The sequence below is a fragment of the Primulina eburnea genome, chromosome 15 (genome assembly GCF_022965805.1).
Source record: "Primulina eburnea isolate SZY01 chromosome 15, ASM2296580v1, whole genome shotgun sequence".
Taxonomy (NCBI): domain Eukaryota; kingdom Viridiplantae; phylum Streptophyta; class Magnoliopsida; order Lamiales; family Gesneriaceae; genus Primulina; species Primulina eburnea.
In genome coordinates this window covers 30,514,531-30,534,932 of record NC_133115.1, presented here as the reverse complement: position 1 = coordinate 30,534,932, position 20,402 = coordinate 30,514,531, and the positions used below count along the sequence as shown (strand labels likewise).

The following is a 20,402-nucleotide window of genomic DNA, read 5'->3' as shown; positions in this document are numbered from 1 at the left end:
GATTTTTAGATGGAAAAGGTTGAATCTTGAAACTAATTTAGAAATTCATGTGCGATGAATACAATACTTATTTATAGTCGATGTTTTATGAAGGGTAATTATAAATGTATAAAAATAATTAATTTTCAAATGTCAAAATGTGGGAAAAAGAAATTTTGAATCTTAAAAACTCAAATGTTTTTTGTCATGCAAAAGTTGCACGTTTTTCAATTTTTGTTATGTTATCGATCAATTCATCAACTTCTTTTTTTAATAGTAATTTTTCATCAAAATCCGACATAACATCGAATGCACCAGCAATGTTAATACAATGTCAACATTCTTGAGTTATAATGTTAGGATCAAGCGTTTACCATTAAGTCAAAACCTATAGCTATTAGTCAAGACGCAATTTTATTTCCTCATACTTGTGACATCGCAGAATGCACCTACTTGGGTGCTAATGGGTCGGGCTGTTAGGCTCATGAGTCGGAGAGGTGCGTGTCTATCTGCTGGTGCTGTCTCATATCTCTTAGAGACCAGTCTTACCATTTCCCTACCGTCGACCCTGTTCTCAACAGAGACATTATTACACGTTAAGATCTGGTGTAACTCTTTTACGACCCACTTAACTAACCAAATCAAGCGGCGTAATGTCAGCAACTTGACACATGAGAACTTCTCAGGAGGTCACACATCTCAGTACTACTCTCACTCATGCATGCTTAACCCAACATCCCCCCAAGACGTATAAAAATATGATTCTTGGGAGACTTGAACACATGACCTCGTTTTGATATCAATTGTTAGAATCAATCGCTTACCATTAGGCCAAAAGCTATAGTTGTTAGCCAAGACTAACTTTATTTTCTCATACTTGTGGCAGCGTAGAGTGCTAATTGGTTGGCTGTTAGACCCATGGGTCCAATCTGTTGGTACTGTCTCATATCTCTTAGAGATCATTCTTATCTTTTCTCTACCGTCAGTCTTGTTCCCAGCTGAGACAGTATTGCCCATTAAGATCTGATATTACTCTTTTACGGTCCATTTAGCCAACGAGATCAAGCGTCATAACGTTGGCAACTTAATTCATATGAACTTCTCAGGAAGCCACTCATCTCAGTACTACTCTCACTCATGCACGCTTAACCCAACATTCCCCTTCATATACTTCTTCGGAGACTTGAACCCATGACCTTGCTCTGATACCAATTGTTATGATCAAGCGCTTACCACTGGGTCAAAAGCTATAGTTGTTAGCCAAGACGCAACTTTATTTCCTTATACTTGTGGCAGCGCAAAATTTAACTACTTGAGTGCTAATGGATCAGACTGTTAGGCCCATGAGTCCGGAGATGTGCGTGTCTATCTGCTGGTGCTGTCTCATATACCTCATAGATCAGTCTAACCCTTTTCCTACCGTCAGCCCTGTCCCCAACAGAGATAGTATTACCCGTTAAGATCTGGTGTCACTCTTTTACGGCTCACTTAGCCAACCAGATCAAGCGACATAACATCACCAACTTGACGCATGAGAACTTCCTAGGAGGTCATCAATCTCAATACTACTTTCACTCATACACGCTTAACCCAATAAACAAGCTAGTGTTTCGATGAAAAATAATTAAACTGAAAAAAAATTAAAATAAAGTAGGGGTTACTATCATCAAATTCAAAACGAAAAGTGAAAAACATGTAAATTGCATAACAAAAATATAATAGTCCATTTTTAGTATTCACAAAATAAAATTATTTTAAAACCTGAAACGCGGCTTAAAATTTTAGTTTGTCATTATCTGTTATATACATATATATACATTTTGTTGTGTTGTCAACTAATCGTGTTTATTTCCGTGTCTATCAATTGGGTGATATTTATCTATTGGATATGATGAAACATATCAATATTGTATATCTAATTGGTGAGTGTCATCTTATTGGTGAACACAAAAGTTAATTGATTGGTAGGCAGCATAACAAAGCTAAACACACACACACACACACATATAGATATATATAAATGATTTTTTGGTCCAATAATTTGTATAATTTTGAGTTTTGGTATATTAAATTGTCAAAAGTTTGGTTTGATATATAAACTATTAATTTTCGATTGTGTTAGTTTAATTGCTAACGTGACATCTGAAAAATCAAGAATTTATGATTTAATGTCAGCAATTTGGGATGTCAAATCATCATTTTTTCGCGTCAAATAAGAAAGTCAACCAAAATAGTCAAAAATAAAAAATTAATGTACTAAAACTAAACTTTTACAGTTTGGTAGATCAAAATATAAAATTGAACAAGTTGGTGAGAAAAAACTATTTTCCATAAATATAAGGATCGACCGGCAAATACCTTAAACCCTGGATGTTATTTCTTATCTCCAACACCTACACGAACATAATACCTCTCTTTTTCCCATCATGATGGTCTAAGTAAGTATGCTTCTATCTTCACAAAGAGCTTCTCCAATCGAGCTCTAAATTAGCGTAAAAAACAAGATGGTGTAGTTTGTTCCTTCTTCAACCCAGCGCTATGTTTGACGCCAAGATAAAGATTTGCTACAGTGTTGCACCAAATTTGGTGCAACACTATAGCAATAGCGTTGATTTTTTTTTTTTTTTAATTGTTTTTTTATGTTATATTACTTAAACTCTAAATATTATATAATTAGTTTTATAATCTAATTTAATTATTAAAATGTATTATTTCAAACAATAAATTTTAACAAAGTGATTTAAAAAACTTGGATATTTTAATTTCATACATAATTAATAAAGATAATATTATTATGTTAATAAATTATTTTTGATAAATTGCTTGTAGTAAATAAAATAGTATAAAATATGTCATGAATATCTTAATTATGTAGTTATAATTAAATTAATTAATATTGAATACAAAGATACAAGTATAAAAAAATTAAGATTTCAAACACTAATTTTTTTAAAATCAAAGAAAATGATACAAAATTAAATAAACAAACATAAAAAAACACTAAATTATTAAAATTGACATTACAATACAACATAAAATAAAATAAGATGACAACACTTAAAATCAAAGATAATGATACAACATAAACCTAAACAAGATAATAAACAACAAACTATTAAAAATCATACCACAATACAATAAAATAAGGATGACAAGCACTTAAATTTAAAACGGAGGTAAGCTGGATCCAGATCCTCCAATGTCTCCAAAATATTTTCCATAGTCGAGACTATCACGTGCACGTTTCCTTTCTTCTCTCTCACTCAAAATTCTTGACTGTTTGGCCCTAAAATTTTCACGCAAAGATGGATTTTGAATTGAGTTGAGATCGATTACCAAAATTTTGTTTTCTTCTTGAAACCTAGTTAAATCCAACATTTGTCGATTTTTTTCTATTTTTGTTCCATTTTGTTCCAATTTTCGTTCAGTTTGTTGCGTACGTTTTATCTGTAATTCTTTGTTATGTTCACGATAAGCATTTCCAGTTTGGATTATTTCGAGAATTTTTTCTTGTCCTAATCTCATTGATTCAATTGTCTGTGAAATATATTCATCTTTTTCCTTTTTCAATTTTGCTTTTTTCACTCCAAGTGGCCGCTGTGATGAAATACCACCAATATTTTCATCACTTAAATTAATCTCAAATGGTGATAAGCCAGGGGACGCTGATTTGGGGGAATCCGTTGCTTGTGTGTCCGATTGTTGAGAGTCGAAAAATTCAATACCTCTTTGAATTGTTGACCGTGAATGATTTGACGAAGTTGCAAATTTCTCCATATCTTTTATAATAGACCATACATGATCAAACTTAAAACCTTTCTTGAAATTAGAATCCTGTTTCATTAACTCTTTTGCGCGAATTATCTGTATATACAATCAAAGTTAAGTTAAATAATATAAAAAACTGATAATACTATAAGTATAGATATTCTATCAAAACAAAACTCACAATATCCATATCTGAAGCACCGCTTGGATGGAGTTGTTCAACTTGTTGGATGCATTCTTTTAATTTACTAATCGCCGTCAATATTAAGCACATACGAGATTGCACAGATCTTTTGTTACGAACTTCAGTCATGTCGGGTGCTCTGGAACTGTTGTAGCTTTGCTCGACACGACTCCAAAATTGATTTCGAGATTGGTTTATGCCTATGATAGGATCTTGGGAAGTGTCAAGATAAACATGACATAGGTGTATGTCTTCTTGATATGAATAAGAAGCAGTTCGTGCATTCGAAGCCATTGAAACAAAAATATGTTGGGAGATAAGTATAATATTTATTATATAGAGAATGATAATGGTGACTCGAAATGAAATTATGTTATATCTATATATAGAATGAGTGATACTAGATGATATGAAGTTGATGGTTGTGATTGAATGAAATCTAATCCAATGGTGAACAAATCAGATCAGATTTTTTGTATATAGGTTAAAGATCCTGCGGTTCCGATTAAATGAAATCTAATCCGACGAAGTATAAATTGGATCAAAATATGATAAGTTTTATAAATGATAAATAAAGATCTTATGGTTTTGATGAAATGAAATCTAATCCGACGGTGAATAAATCAGATCAGATTTTTTTGGATATATGTTAAAGATCCTATGGTTCGGATTAAATGAAATCTAATCCGACGGTGTATAAATCGGTTCAGAATTTTTGGATAGATGATAAAGATAATGTGAATAGATTTGGTTTTGTTATATAATATCAATCATATTAAGTTATCCAACTCGCACTTCAAAATTTCCAACTATCAATATAGCATGAATTTTCAAAATTTTCATTTTCTTAATTCAGCATCATCTAGCTCATCTGATGAATTTGATTCACATGTTCAAGATCAATTTGGGTCCATCAACGAAACAGAAAATTTATTGGGGAGTCTAGCAACCAATAACACAATTTTAGCGGCTTCATATGCTGAGCAACATGAAGTTGAAGTCAAACATGGAGGGTCGATTCTCGGCCATATTGTAATTCCGCGTGATCGAGAATTGGCAGATCGTAATCTTTTCAACGATTATTTTGCTGATAATCAAAGATACAATGAAGCAATGTTTCGAAGATGTTTTCGAATGTCACGAGGCATTTTTTTTCATATTGTTGAAGCTATAAAGAATCATGATCGTTATTTCATACAACGAGTAGATGGTCTTGGTCGGCTGGGACTCTCTACTAATCAAAAAGTTGCTGCTGCAATGCGGATGTTGGCATACATTACACCGGCGGATGCTGCTGATGAATATATTAAGATAGGAGAATCAACTACAATTCAATGCCTTCAACGTTTTTGTCGGGATATTGTAGAGGTGTTTGCAGAGCGATACCTAAGGTCGCCTACCTCTATTGATATTGATAGACTGCTGCGTGTTGGTGAAAAACCTGGATTTCCTGGAATGTTGGGAAGCTTGGACTATATGCATTGGAGATGGAAAAATTGCCCAACAACATGGGCAGGACAATACGCGGGTCGTAGTGGTTCTCCGACCATTATTTTGGAAGCGGTTGCTGATTATGATCTTTGGATATGACATGCATTTTTTGGTATGCCAGGGTCTAACAATGACATCAATGTTCTCGAGGCATCAAATATTTTTTCAAATCTTGCGCAAGGTATCGCTCCTCCAGCAAATTACTTTATTGGTGGAAAAGAGTATCATCAAGGATATTACTTAGCCGATAATATATATCCTAAATGGTCAACTCTTGTGCAAACAATTCATGATCCACGCGGTCCAAAAAAAAAATATTTTGAAATGAAACAAGAGTCATGTAGGAAAGATGTCGAACGCGCATTTGGAATACTTCAATCACGATTTGCAATTGTAGCATCTCCAGCACGTGCTTGGCAGAAGAAACACTTGCAAGATATAATGACTGCATGTATTATAATGCACAATATAATTATCGAAGATGAGCGTGACTTGGATACACCAATCCAAGATGCGTTGGAAGCACCAACTCCAAATGTGGAAATGGCTACAGATCAAAATATAAGATTTCAAGAATTTCTTGCTCGGTATAAAAAAATAAGAGACAGAGAGGCTCACTTCGCACTACGAGATGCACTAATCGACCATTTATGGGATTTATATAATAATTCCCTTAATTAAAAGTTGGATATTTGTGTGTCATTTCTATTTTATAAGCATCATTTGAATATTGGTTGTATGTTAGTAATTTATGTTCAAAATATTTATATGTGTGATTGTAATTTTTTTGAATGATTAGTTAATTACATTTAATTAAGTAATAAGTTTAAGTATTTAAAATAATAATAGTAAATATTAAATTTTTTAAAAGTAATTATAAATATATATTTAATTAAAATTTTAATTCATTAATATATATATATATATATAATGAATTTTAATATAGAAATGAGTTTAGATGTTAGTGATATTTTAATTATTGTGTTTATAAATATTTTGTGAAATAAATTATTTGTTATTAATAAAATAATAGAGAATATTTTTTTTTAGTGTAGAATTTAGAGTTGATGAGATGAAAATGAATTTTGTATTTGTTATAAGAATTATATTATTTTAAAATTAGTGCGACACTAAGATAAGATAGTAACTTAGAGTCGATCCTATCCACATAAATAATGTCTCAAACCTGTAGAAATGTTGACATTGGTCAAATCAACTCTTCGTTTCAGAGAGACCGAGGTGGTAACATTGCAACTCTTCACATTTGCTCACTCAATCTTCAATCTCCCCTTCCCTCCCAAACCCACTTCTCAATTTCCGTTAAAACTAGTCTTGACCACTCCAAGACTTGTAATTTATCTCTTTTCGCCACCCTAGAGAGCCGCGCATCAGCAGCTGTTGCAGCTGAAGAATTTGATGAATACGATGGAGACGAAAGTTATGGTGAGGTGAACAAGATAATCGGCAGCAGAGCGCTTCAAAATGGCCGCGGAATGAAGTATTTGATTGAGTGGAAAGACGACCATGCTCCAACTTGGGTTCCCTCCGACTATATAGCAAAAGACGTGGTTGCAGAGTACGACTCTCCTTAGTGGACCGCTGCCAAGAAGGCTGACGCCGCAGCTCTGGAGCGGTTGATTGAATCCGATTATGGAAGGGACATTGATGCCGTCGATCAAGATGGTCGCACTGCACTTTTGTTTGTATCTGGGCTTGGCTCGGAAGAGTGCGTTAGACTGCTGGCGAAGGCTGGAGCTAATATAAACCATAGGGATAACAGCGGCGGCTTGACGGCGTTGCACATGGCCGCCGGCTATGTGAGGCCTGGGGTGGCGAAATTATTGCTAGATTTTGGGGCGGATCCGGAATCGGAAGATGGTAGAAAGCAGACTCCGTTGGAGTTGGCGAGGAGTATTCTTAGGGTGACACCAAAGGGAAATCCTGTGCAGTTTGCTAAGAGATTGGGGCTCGAAAATGTGATAAAGATATTGGAGGATGCAATATACGAGTATTCGGAGGTGGAGGTGATATTAGAGAGAAGAGGGAAGGGCGTGAATATGGAATATCTAGTGATGTGGAAAGATGGAGAGGCGAATGAGTGGGTGAAGAAAGGTATGATAGGGGAGGATTTGGTTAAAGATTTTGAGGCGGGGCTTGAATATGCCGTGGCGGAAAGCATTTTGGATGAGAGGGAAGGAGAAGAAGGGAAGAAAGAGTGTTTTGTAAAATGGACTGATATGGAGGAGCCCACTTGGGAACCTGAGGAGAATGTTGATCCTGATTTGATTATGGAGTTCGGGAAGGGCCAGTCAAGTAAAGTAGGTGCCATTGTTGATTAGCACTGCCTTTAGTGTGTGGCATGACTGATTCTTATTTTCATGTCCTATATTGGTGTTATGTTCAAATATTATCTTAGTAGAAATTGTGACGGGATTAAAAAATTCAATTTTGATTCTTGAAATCAAATTTTTAGCTAGACAATGTTTTAGTTTCAGATAATTAGATTTCATGCTGAAACTTGTTTCATTCTTTTCTTTGGCTGATCAATTGTGTTTGTTTCATTAATTTTTAACCTCAAAAGTTTTCTTGGTTACGTCAATGATGCATGAATGGATATATTAATGGATGATCGATCACATTAACTGGACATTTGTGGAGTGTTTTATGAATTTCGGTGCCACATGGACGAATATGTTGGAGTCATGAGCGTTCTATAGTCAGTCCTAAGGTGGGAGAACTAACTAAATCTGATTTCTCACATAGTGCAAATGGTGACCAGTTGATGCAAAACTGCCAATGACCACTTGCTCTATCTGGCCACTGAGATCAAGCTTGTTTTCTCCCTTGAGGACATTTACTTCTGGTTCCGGGAGCTTCTTGTGGCCTGTGGGATACTTCGTCAGAGTGGAGAGATATTAGCCTTTGTTCCAGGAAAGAGATTCTGAGTTTAACGACTTAGTTGCATCTTGTGGTTTATCCATCTATGCTGTATGTGGAAATAAATATATTCCAGAGGTTGAAAGTCAAAGAACTCGAAAATAGAAAACTGCAACTGTCCCATTGTGATTTACACGATTCAAAATTCTCAAAGATTGACCTCAAATTGCACGAGCAATGTGAAATTTTCTGAACTGAAAAGATGCACGGATTCTGCTTTCAATACACAATAGTTTCATAATCTTGTAATCATAATTTAGTGAATGCGTGCATGCTAAAGCCATGTAACTTCTTCCTGTGGCCCTTTCTTTTCTGGAGGATGTCTAATTTTCCCGCTTAATTAACTTAGTTCAAATGAATAACTAACTTCTATTCTATCATTCGTACCTGCAGGTTACTGAGCCATCGTTTTAAATTGTTTGGGAAAAATCTGATCAATTCACCCTATTCACTGGTATGTTCGGACTATATTGCAGTTTGCATAAACTGCAATTTTTCTAAACAAATAATTGTGTAGCAAATTTCTTTCTCAACTACCATATCTGCCTGTGCACCTGAAAATAGTAATTACTTCTGTATACTAAGTGCTTGAGCTGTGATTCCTGTGAAGTATGATTTATTTGTTGAGATCCCTAGCTGAATTATGTAATCATAATCGAAATTCTTTTCGTTCAAAGCCTGTGCGGCATTTGATTCAAATGCTTTATTTTTTATGCAAGTGTTCTCTTGAGTTACTTGCAGTTCCCATGCATGTTGTTTAATGTAAAGTAATCATTTTTTCATTGAGCAACTCTATATTGTGTTGGTGGTCAATTATAATTATACCGAAATATGGTTGGGTAACCGTAAATTAATTTATACTTGATCTTATATTTTTAATTGATGTAATTATGTATATACGTATGTAGATATGTGTATACATGCATGTCCTTGGATTTCAAAAATCTACTTCACCATAAAATGGGTTGGTGCAATCCACAATCTAGCACATATTACATTAGCAAAATTAGCAATTTACTTTTTTTCCATTTTAATAACATCTTTGAAATGTCTTTAGCCAATAAATCGTGAGAGCAGGATAAAAGGGTGTGTGAGAGAATAAATCATTTGAGGGGCGAGTCTATATATTTTTATTTGAAAGGGGAGAGAAATCATCCTTGTCGTGTCTGTCTCCAATCATAGCAGTAGCACTTGCTTCAAATGGAATTAATGGTTTTAGTCTTGTCATCAGTGGATTTGCCTGACCGGTAAATCTTGATCAACCAGTGGCGCTGATTTTTGCCACTCCAGTTCATTGATGATGATCGTCTGTTTTTCTGATCATTGACGGGTAAAGGTCGTTGCTTAGGTTCGCTGTGCGATCTGGCTTTCGCTTTTGAAGATTTAGTATTGCTCATGTAATTTGGTTGGAAGCTGGAGTCGGATGTGACATGATCTGGGCAATCTCTTAGATTAGGAATAAATGGTTTGTTTTCGTGCCAAATCGAGAAATGTTTGGAATTTGTAGGTGCCATTGTCTCTTGTCTGCCATCAAAGGACAAAGAACTCGAATTTGTGAAGGATAATGCTGACAGAGTAGGGCTCGGATTAAGCTTGTATTCTCGTTGCGAGACTGAGAGACGGCTGCAACCATAGTCTTCCACTCTTTGAGTTTGTCTGTGATCCATGCGCTCACTTATCCTCCTAGTAAGTACTTCCCTTGTTCCATGATCAACCCTGTTCTCCTGTAATGAAGTTGATTAGAACGAGCAATAGGAAAACTCGTCTTATTCTGTCGCCAATTAATCAATTGGCTGTACATAAATATTTGCCAACAAAGATGCAATTTCCATAAAAGAACTAGACAAGACATACTCTAGTTTGTTGTGCTATCTGAGCATCAGAAGCTGATGTTTGTCTGTAAGATATTTTTCTGGGTTGGTCTGTTTTTTGAACCCTTTGAATTCGGGCTCGAACTTGAATCATCATGACAGCATGCATAGACCTTAGAACATAATTCATCTGTTTCCTAACCAAGTAACCCTTCACCAGGGCTTGCAATTTAACTAACCCTCTTAAAGCCCGCAATGCTCTCCTTGCCTGTTCATATGTCGACCAGTTGAACGCATGATTCACCGACAAAAAGAGGAAGTTCCGGAGTAAATATGAATACGCGTACCAAGTAAGAACGATATGCGGCTTGTATTTTGGTAGCAGCTGCATTAGTTGATGGAAGAAGAGGTACGATGACAAGGTTGTGGTTGTGTCCATGTTCGGCAGAATCAAAGGATTTAATGGTTTTGTGTGATCTTTTGAAGCTCCATCTCCGTATTACTTTAGGCCCTTCTCCTACAATGGCCTCATCTGTTCCTTTCCCTAGTAACAAATTTCTGATCCATTTACCTGCCTTGCCCATGTTTAGATTATACCAATCAACACACCAAAGAATTTAATTCTGAGATGGGATTTTCAAAAAGAACTTATATGTATGTATGTATGTATGTTAACTAATTAATTAAGAGAATTTTTAAAATATAGGCCTGCAGTGACTCTCCGTTTTGAGCTGCCATTTGCCACTTCTATGTTGTTTGTTGATATACTTCCCCCATTCGTTTGGTTTACTTAGCTGAGCCGAGAAGGTTTTATTTTTCCCGGAATAGTTAGCAAAATAATCTTCGTCAAAATATACCTCTCATCTTGGCTTTGATAACAGCAAGGCTTTGGAAGACTCTAAATCTATCAATTATATTAAATTAAAATTTAATGAGTTGGTGATATATATCCTTAAAATAAAAAAATTAAATTTATAAATAACGAAAGAGGAATGAATTCAGAATATGGAATTCGCAGCTATGATGAAAAATGGAATTTGAACATATATATATATTGATACCCCGGGATGCCCTGGGTTAAGAATAACGCCCGTGATGTCCCGCGCCTTAGAAACCGGGCCATGAGTGGTGCTCGGGTAAGGGAGACGGATGATTCTCGGATTCATAATATGATAATTTGAGTAGAAATCTAGATCTCAAACTGTTCGGGACGTTGGGAGTATGACTTAACAAGGAGAATGTATGGAGAGGCCAGTTAAAAGGCCGAGCCATTAAAGCACCCGGACTTAGGCTACCCGGGCTCTCATAAAAATGCCCGAGAGGCATTCTACCCGGGCCATTTCGATAAACGTGCCCCATTTAATTACGCCGATGAAGTAGGGTGTGTGCGGTCGACCTATATCCGACACCAAATGCAAGTGGTTGAAAAAGTCAAGTAGGCTGGATGTGATTAGTATGAGATTTGACATGTCAGAATAATATGGTATAATCAGTCGCTCTACTATAATTAATGAGCAGCACAAAGAATGAGGTCATCATTACATTTCCTACTATAAATATCAGATTCCTTCTTTGCATTTACTCCCTATTCAGATATTGAATATACTCATTTATTGTGCATTTACTACTCACCTTCCACACCAATCTCATAACCATCACTTGGTTACGTTGGTTCTTTGCTTGAGTTATTCACTGACTTAAGCATCGGAGTGGTCACGCCGGACACCCCTCCGACGCCCATTCGCGTGGTTATCATCTTGGTTGCAGATTCACATCTATCCCGGGAAGCAAGTTGTTCATCCAAATGTCTTGTTCTTATTTTTCCCAACATCTTGATAGTAGATTCGGTGGAGCACTCGACCCGGCTCACGGGTCGTATTTGTGAGACGTGTCTCTTATTTGGGTCATCCATGAAAAAGTGTTATTTTTTATTGTGAATATGGGTAGGGTTGACCTGTCTCACAAATTAAGATATGTGAGACGGTCTCAGATGATACCCATTATATATATATATATATATATATATATATATATATATATATATATATATATATATATTCTCAAACAGTTGAAACTAAAACAAAGGTTACGTAAACAAACAAAACTAATGCAAACTTAAATGATAACATCACTTATTGCTTAAATATAAATATCATATCTTGCGAAGAGCAATCTGTTATGTATGTTGACGCGAAGACGAAATTGTCTAGGAAATAACACCAAATCTTCACAAATTCTTTAGTTTAAAATTGGAGATCAAATTCTGTTCCATACATGCATATACACATAAATAAATACTGACCTACATATATTAATTAAATTATTAACAGAAAATTATAATTTTGTCATATTTGTTTGTTTCATTATGATTCGTTAAATTTGAGTCTTAGTATACTATTTTTGTTTTTTTCCTTATGATTTTACTCTACTTTCACAAGGGACACTGGAAGAGAACTTAAATAGCAAAAAATTGAATGATAATACTAAGTCGACTAAAACTTTACAACATAGATGATCAAAATATCAAAACATGAACAAATACACAACCAAAATTGGAATTTAATAATAATCATGGCTTTAATTCATATGATTGTTCCATGTGTAATGTAATGGTACTCCACGACGACCTTCTGGAATCATACATCATTTTCCAATCCACCAACGAGAAGAGATGACCCATTCCATTTCTTTTAAAATAGTATGGCATATTTCAAATGCCTACTTACAACATTTGCACACTGCTTTTCAATAGCTAATTAATCTCTGACCTTTTCTCTACCAACTAAATACCAAAATTCAATATATATATATATATATATATATATATATATATATATATATATATATATATATATATATATATATATATGAAACTAATTAGTTTCAACAAAGTTGGCATAAATTGATAAAAATATCACAAATTTTTGTATGAACTTGACCTTTGGAGAGACTTAAATCGCTGTTATATTTGAAATTAGTGCACGGTCCCAGAATCTTCTATAAAGAAATTTTACAAGTCATGTCCAGTTTATATATATATATATATATATATATATATATATATATATATATATATATATATATATATATATATATATATATATATATATATATATAGCGAGAGAGGCACACACAATAATATTTTAAGATTACTTTATAATAATAATAATAATGGGTTCCTTTAATTCTCTTCGTTTTCTAACAATATTGGTGGTCCTCTTATTACCCATAATATCAATTACGGAGGCTGATATTCTTGATCCCTTCTACGGTAAGAAGTTGTATCAACTTCCTCAATAGAAAAGATTATGAGTTTTATGTTTTGGGTTCGAGTCATGTGATTTTCGTACATGATCATTTAATCAGAGAAGATTTATTATATTCGAGCCGAGTTTAGAATTGAATTTAATTTTGCGTGCAGATATAAAAAATAATATGTATAGGGATCTATATTTATATTTGGTTTCATGCTTATATTTTTGCATACAAATGTACTGAGTTTGTGGTTTTTATTTTTGTGAAATTTAGATAATATATGTAATGAAGTGCAATGTGGAAAGGGAAGCTGCGAGTCAGACCGGAGTTACCCATTTGGGTTCAAGTGCGAATGCGAGCCTGGCTGGAAGCGCACGAGGCTTGATGATTCCGATGAGCAAGATCTACTCTACCTACCTTGCATCATACCAAATTGTATGTATATGTGTCTACATATATATATAAACTTTTTTTTATATTATAATCAAACTCAAAATGCACGATTAATCAATCATGCATCTTTTAATTCGAAATTTCGAATATTTAGGAGAGTTCTGATTATATTGCGTATCATTTTGTCCAACTATAATGTAATGATCATGAGCCAGACTGAATCAACATGACCCTCAACCCATATCCATGCAACACTGCTGGTCATGGGTCGTTATGTGAATGAGTATGAGTGAGGCTTATGTTGGTTCAGCCTAATGATCCATGATCGTTACATATAATATTCGAGATAAATAATTTTTTTTATTGAAATTTAGCGACCAACTTTATAATATTATGAAATTTAGCCACACCATTTTAATTTTTGCATGTGATATATACACACAGGCTCCCTTGATTATTCATGTATGCCAGCAGCTCCGCCAGCACCAGCAGTTCCATACAACTCATCTTTCTTTGATCGTAAGCAATTTTTCCACCTCTAAAATCAAAATATATCTTTTACTATTTATTAAGATTAAGCATATTAGAATAACTGTTTTTGGTGTCTTTGGTCTGTTTTTTGATTTCTCTATTTTGCCCCTATTTGATATTAAAATTACATTTTTGTTTTTTTTTTAATTTCAAAAAACATTTTTGTTTTTATTTTTTTTATTACAATTATTCAAATAGCACTTTAGTACCTCGATAATTTGTCAAATTTCATTTTAGTCCATAAATAATTATAAAAAAAAATTGTACACACACGCACCGCGTGTGCAGAGTAGCTAGTATAATTTATTTATTTATCCAATTTTTTGATTTTTTTGTTGGATATATGATTTTAAATAAGTAAATATTTATAATAAAAAAAATCTGAGTGCTTCAGCTTGCTATTGGATCTATTGCGGAGAAGGGACATGCACGAAGAACTCATCGCGCACACACACATGCCAATGCAACCCTGGATACTCAAATCTCCTGAATATCTCAGCATTTCCATGCTACTCCGATTGTAAGATTAATTTTATTCATCATTATATATTTTCGCTATCGCACGATTTTATATATATTTCGAACTCTATATATGTATGTATATAATAGTATAACGTGTAGTTTATTTTGATCGAATGAATTTAGGTGCTGTACAAGCAGAAGACTGTCAAAGACTTGGAATAAGGGTGTCGAAATCAACTTCGGTTCCATCTTCGAACTCGAACGATGATAGCGGAGGTCGGTTCTCGTTTTTTTTTTAAAATAATATGAACAGTTTCACAAGATTAAATTTATATTGGATAAGCTAAGAATTTCATTTAAAGTAAGATATAATTTAAATGCATATTCATATATAAAAAATGTTTCTTGAAACATGGATTTAATTCATTTATATAAATATTATTGATTGATCGGAATATTTTAGGTTTGAATATTTGACATTTTTTGTGATTAGTCACTTTCAAATTAATAAAAATTAGAACCATAAATTTCAATAATCATTAATTTCTCAGAATTAATATATTATTTTTTAATTATTACTTTGTTTTTATCATGTGTATATCTGAATAGTAATATCATATATTATTAGTAAACTTTTAATTGATTTGCTTTAATTTCATATGTGCAGCAACAGCTCTTTCGATGGGAATATTAAGCTGGGTGGCTACGTTGATTATACCTACTGCATTTATCTACTTCAAGTACTAGGGGTACTTTTATTTTATATTTTCACATTATTATTTATTTTTTCAGCATGTGAAATAAATTTAAATAAAAAGAATTTTCGTGTATAATAATGTTCAGACCGATTGTACGAGTTAATTTTATGAGACAAGTCTTCGATCAAACTCGATTCATAAATAAATATCACTTTTGTACCAAAAGATTTCATAGTTTAAGATTTTAGTCTGGATAAATTAATAGTACTGATCACATTGCGTTATGATAATTTAGTAGGAGATCCATACACATTATATGCCGTCCATTTTTCGAACATGTGGAAGATATACGACAGTCAATCGACTATACTACTTCCTGCAACTCAAAATTTGGAATGCTGTAGATGGTTTTACACGATTATGCCACAATTTCAGGCAATCGGAGTTCCTCAAAAACTTGTCAACTTTCACAGAGGCATATGTGCCAATATCTAATGGGTCGATTTTCGTATGGATGAAATATGCTCGGGGGTCGGTGTTTGCTGTCCTCTCCCTCGGATCTTTGCCTACTCGTGCACATCTCTGGATTTACCTTCTCTTCTGGGTCAAGAGGCCTCTGACTCGTATAGTGGATTTTCACCATGTGTAAACCTTTTAAGAATATTAGAACCACAGAGATTTTAGTGATAAACCTAACAAAGTACTACATACACAGAAGCCACTTCTGGGTCGTTATTTTAGTAAATCAAAGATAGATATGGAATTCGTGCATCGCATGGTTTAGAGTGTAACCCAACGCAAGTCCCTGTACCGTTGGCACCCAGCAATGGATCCACAGACTTGGTGGACGCCTATCAGGCTATCACCTACCTGCAGTTTCGGACTTGCCTCCACCTACCGCATGGATATATCATAATTCACTCACTAAAACATATCCACGGCTCAAGCAAAGTTCCTTTCACCAGAACATGTTTGACACACAAAGAAGGATAATGATGTGTGCCACACAAGAATACAAGTCAATGAAACCATGTTCTTGAAAATACTCATTAGTTAATCTGAACAAATTGCATCCAAAAACAGAGGATCCGAAGCATTTTCTTTCAACAAGATAATCTTTTTCATTTTCATCAGCTTATTCAACCTGAGTTACAACAAAATTTGCAGCTACGATAATTGTATCGAGACAATGTAGATTAAAGATACAAATAAATTCCCAAAAAAATCTTCAAAATTTCTTCTCACCCAATATCAAAATTATCTTCACTTGGTTTTGATACTCACTCCTTCCCCACCTGCAATGATCACAGCAGTTGTCATATCTAAGAACAAGCCATGCTCCACCACTCCTTCAAGTGCCGCAATCTCCTTCCCCGCCGCACCCGAATCCTTAATCGGAGTCTTGAAATACAAATCCACAATATAGTTCGAATTGTCAGTAACATATGGCTTCCCATTTCCATCCAGTCTGAGCTTCGCATCACACCCTTCTCCCTTAAACATTTCCTGTAGTCTCACCAAATTGTAGTTCCAGCAGAACTGAACAACCTCCACAGGCATTGCGAGACCCGATCCGCCGAGCCCAAATACCAGCTTAGAGTCATCCACCACTACGACGAATTTATCCGAAGCGGCTTCAACCATTTTTTCACGCAAAAGGGCTCCACCTCGGCCCTTCACAAGGTCGAGATTTGGGTCAACCTCGTCCGCTCCGTCAATGGCGAGGTCCAGGTGAGGATGCGCGTCGAGAGTGGAAAGTGGGATTCCTAGTGAAGCGGCTTGTTCTTGGGTTCTCTTGGATGTAGGCACACCGACGATATCCGTGAGTGCGCCGGATTTGAGCAAAGCTCCAAGCTTGTCGACCACGAAGGCGGCGGTTGACCCAGTGCCGAGGCCGAGTACCATGCCGCTTTTCACATACTCGATGGCTTTATCGGCGGCTAGTTTTTTAAGGTCGTCTTGAGTGAGAATTGGGGCGGAGAGGCACTTGATTGAGAACTTGGACGGGGTGGTACGTAGGTTGAAGCGGGAGGTGGCACGTTGAAGGGAGGATGTTGAAGTGACGGAGGGAAGAAAGGCGGCGGCGACCATTGTAGGAGAATGGGTGGCGGAAATAATAACTGATCAGATATATAACGAGCACAACTGAATCTGATCTGCCTCTTGGTGGTGGCCGAGCAATTGGGGGTGGGGAGTTCTTACATTAAAATTAAATTTATCCAAACATTTTTATTTTTGTATATCTACACTATTTTCCTAATAAAATATTATATACTTCAAACAAAATAAATATATATTTATTATAAAATAAACTAAAGATTTACTATAGAATAATACAATAAATTTAATATATGAAAGGATTATATAAGTGAGATTTATATGTACAACAAGTTCTCAAATACGATAACTATGATATTACAAAAATTTGATATAATCGTGACTCTTTACCATATCTCAAAAACATGTTTACGTTTTTCTTCGATCATCCTAATATTTGATTATCTTAACATCCATAATATTGCAACACTTTTTTTTGGATGTCTTTCAACATATGCGTCTCGTTATAACCTTACGAAGAAAAACTCAATTTGATAAAAAAGAAGACCTAGAGAAGAAGAGAGAGTACGGCATCCTTAGTAGTTTCTTAACTGCATTGTTAAAAACTTTTTCATGAAAAACCACATTGGAAAAATCATGAACAAGAGAAGAATAATACAATTTAGATTTACTCCCCCTATTGCAAGTATCACTTCAAATCTCAAAGTCGCCGCACTTCGATCTTGTTTGCCAATTTCTCAAAAGTTGATGTGGCAATGATTTTGCGAAAATATCGGCCATATTATCAATTGAGTTAATTTCTTGAACATCAATATCACATTTCTCATGCAAATCATAAGTGAAGAAAAACTTTAGGGACATATGCTTGAGTGCGAGTGTGTTTTTTGGCTACACAACGACTAAGAAAATTGACTTCTAATTGTTTGATTTAACAAGATAATTTATCGTACAGATGAGTGTAAGAGTTGATGTACATATACTTGATGTATCTTTAGCATCACTCAAAAATATATTTTATCTTTTTTAAAAAAATGGATATATTTACAAGATATTAAATTACAAATTGTGACTAGCTCTGGTATGACAGCTATACTATTCCGATGGTGCACAAAATCTTTTCAACAAGTTATTGGGATTATGCTGCAATTCTAATGAAATAACAGCTAGGGATTATATATATATATATATATATATATATATATATATATTACCTATTTTGATTGGGTTAATAATTAATTTTGTCATAGCATTAGTATGTAAGAATGTATATATATGTTTTTATTTTTATCATACAAAATAATTTTATTCTCTACAAAATTACATCTTAAAATATTATTTATGAATGCCACTACAATATCATGAACACCTATAATTAAACATGTATGGACTTTTACGCTGCCTTTTTCCCCCTTGTATGCTATGGATAGACATAGTTTTCAAAATAGATTTCCAAGGCGTTAGGATATATTTGAACGATCATGAATTTAAAATAAAACGACAAATCCATCATAATTGATATTATATCTACCAAAAATTTAAGAAAGCAAGCAATTAAATGGATTATTAAATACCATGTTGGCTTATTTCATTTATTATTTTTCCAGGGGATCATTAGCAATATAGATTGGCACCAGGCTCAACTCCAAATTGACTACAATAGTTTTTAAAATACTTAACACGAGAGTTAACGGTGGCCTGATTTCCTCCATCACATTCCATACTGTTAATGGCTCGAATAGTCGCCCCGAATCCCTGCCCTGATGTTATTGCATTATGACAATTATTGTTCATCCAAAACCAAAGGGCCGTCTCGAAAGATATAACGGGCCACGATATCGGGGAAGTCTAGTCCATCGAACCCGATGCTTTGGCCGGCTGCCCCGTAATTATAGTTCCATGAAAGTTGAATGAGACCTCGTCCGAAGTACTTCTTGCCAGGCACACATGGATACTGTGTATTACCCGAGTCACAATAGTCGTAAGATGCCCCATTAGTTTCCTCTATATAGCACAGACCTGCATTGGATCGACAAAATTGATCGCTTGATAGTACTTTTAACCAAATAAATTATACAGGAATTTTGCAATCAGTATGCATATATGAACTTACTTCCAGTCTCGTGGGTGACATGTGCGAAGAATGCAGCAATCTCACGCTTAGCAACGTCGTTCGACCCCGAAGCGAACCTTGGATAGGGATCAAGAGACTCGAGGAAGGCCGTTCGAGAGTAGAACTCTTTCCCGGGGCAGTTGTCACCATCATTAATGCTAGCGATCCCATTGAAAAATGCATCGGTCACTACGTCAGCAACCGAGATATTCCGCGTCGTTTCGTTATAGCATGGGCCAGATTGACATCCTTCGCCACAATAAAGGTCGCCCAAACCACAATAACCCCACTTGCTACAGCAGAATTTGGTTGCGCAACCGCAGTTTTGGCCGAAAGCTGTCTCTCCGGAAAGTGCGAGAACTATGGCTACAAGCGTGCAAAATGTGACATAAGAACTCTTTTTTGTGGCGATATCATTTTGGTAAGAAAGAAATATTGATCGGAGAGACAAAATGATGAGTTTATGTGGAGGTAATGTGTGGTATTTATAGTAATTAGTTGCCATGCTATTTCATTTATCCACTTGTGTGTGTGTATCTTTGTCGCCATTGTTATTTCATTTATTATCTACTCACGTGGTGTGCGTCGGTGTGTGCTGCCCATGTTTATTTCATTTTTATCGGTATAAAAATATTAACGAATACAACTTTGCTACGTATCTATTATATGAAGAAATTGACATTTATTTGAGAGGGGAGTATATATATATATATATATATGTATAT

At 34.8% G+C, this 20,402-nt stretch overlaps 5 protein-coding genes and 2 pseudogenes across 6 annotated transcripts; 3 read left to right on the top strand and 4 right to left on the bottom strand.

Moving 5' to 3' along the window:
- Positions 1-3,144: 3,144 nt before the first annotated feature.
- Positions 3,145-4,060, bottom strand: LOC140815637 (uncharacterized). The gene is made up of 2 exons (XM_073174713.1): positions 3,929-4,060; positions 3,145-3,843 (listed from the first exon to the last, which is right to left on the bottom strand). Exons 1-2 carry the CDS (start codon positions 4,058-4,060, stop codon positions 3,145-3,147), a joined length of 831 nt encoding a protein of 276 aa, XP_073030814.1.
- A 693-nt stretch (positions 4,061-4,753) lies between these two features.
- Positions 4,754-5,521, top strand: LOC140815636 (uncharacterized). The gene has a single exon (XM_073174712.1). It carries the CDS (start codon positions 4,754-4,756, stop codon positions 5,519-5,521), a length of 768 nt encoding a protein of 255 aa, XP_073030813.1.
- A 1,076-nt stretch (positions 5,522-6,597) lies between these two features.
- On the top strand, positions 6,598-9,095 carry LOC140815635 (signal recognition particle 43 kDa protein, chloroplastic-like; annotated as a pseudogene).
- On the bottom strand, positions 8,881-10,909 carry LOC140815634 (uncharacterized). Its single transcript, XM_073174711.1, has 2 exons — positions 10,214-10,909; positions 8,881-10,098 (listed from the first exon to the last, which is right to left on the bottom strand). Exons 1-2 carry the CDS (start codon positions 10,607-10,609, stop codon positions 9,556-9,558), a joined length of 939 nt encoding a protein of 312 aa, XP_073030812.1. The 5' UTR covers positions 10,610-10,909; the 3' UTR covers positions 8,881-9,555.
- A 2,417-nt stretch (positions 10,910-13,326) lies between these two features.
- LOC140815111 (uncharacterized) lies at positions 13,327-15,616 on the top strand. Its single transcript, XM_073174224.1, has 6 exons — positions 13,327-13,441; positions 13,699-13,860; positions 14,263-14,337; positions 14,744-14,869; positions 14,995-15,087; positions 15,479-15,616. The coding sequence occupies exons 1-6, from the start codon at positions 13,342-13,344 to the stop codon at positions 15,556-15,558; spliced, it is 636 nt and encodes a 211-aa protein (XP_073030325.1). The 5' UTR covers positions 13,327-13,341; the 3' UTR covers positions 15,559-15,616.
- Positions 15,617-15,898: 282 nt separating this feature from the next.
- LOC140815010 (probable ribose-5-phosphate isomerase 3, chloroplastic) lies at positions 15,899-17,728 on the bottom strand. 2 transcript variants are annotated; one of them, XR_012114235.1, is made up of 3 exons: positions 16,755-17,728; positions 16,321-16,403; positions 15,899-16,109 (listed from the first exon to the last, which is right to left on the bottom strand). XR_012114235.1 is itself a non-coding variant. In XM_073174105.1 (2 exons), the coding sequence occupies exon 1, from the start codon at positions 17,598-17,600 to the stop codon at positions 16,773-16,775; it is 828 nt and encodes a 275-aa protein (XP_073030206.1). In that variant the 5' UTR covers positions 17,601-17,728; the 3' UTR covers positions 15,899-16,160; positions 16,755-16,772. The 2 variants fall into 2 exon arrangements, 1 of the variants encoding a protein (XP_073030206.1); XM_073174105.1 differs by lacking the exon at positions 16,321-16,403 and having other exon boundaries at positions 15,899-16,160.
- Positions 17,729-18,803: 1,075 nt separating this feature from the next.
- On the bottom strand, positions 18,804-20,186 carry LOC140814395 (endochitinase EP3-like; annotated as a pseudogene).
- Positions 20,187-20,402: the final 216 nt, after the last annotated feature.

Excerpts from the sequence above, each read along its gene's own strand:
- LOC140815634 (XM_073174711.1), bottom strand. The coding sequence starts at position 10,609 with ATGGACACAACCACAACCTTGTCATCGTACCTCTTCTTCCATCAACTA. Across the intron at positions 10,099-10,213 it reads AGATAGCACAACAAACTAGA|TCAACTTCATTACAGGAGAA; the intron begins GTATGTCTTGTC and ends TGCTCGTTCTAA.
- LOC140815111 (XM_073174224.1), top strand. The coding sequence starts at position 13,342 with ATGGGTTCCTTTAATTCTCTTCGTTTTCTAACAATATTGGTGGTCCTC. Across the intron at positions 13,861-14,262 it reads ACCTTGCATCATACCAAATT|GCTCCCTTGATTATTCATGT; the intron begins GTATGTATATGT and ends ATATACACACAG. Across the intron at positions 15,088-15,478 it reads CTCGAACGATGATAGCGGAG|CAACAGCTCTTTCGATGGGA; the intron begins GTCGGTTCTCGT and ends TCATATGTGCAG.
- LOC140815636 (XM_073174712.1), top strand. The coding sequence starts at position 4,754 with ATGAATTTTCAAAATTTTCATTTTCTTAATTCAGCATCATCTAGCTCA.
- LOC140815010 (XM_073174105.1), bottom strand. The coding sequence starts at position 17,600 with ATGGTCGCCGCCGCCTTTCTTCCCTCCGTCACTTCAACATCCTCCCTT.
- LOC140815637 (XM_073174713.1), bottom strand. The coding sequence starts at position 4,060 with ATGACTGAAGTTCGTAACAAAAGATCTGTGCAATCTCGTATGTGCTTA. Across the intron at positions 3,844-3,928 it reads GTGCTTCAGATATGGATATT|ATAATTCGCGCAAAAGAGTT; the intron begins GTGAGTTTTGTT and ends TTGTATATACAG.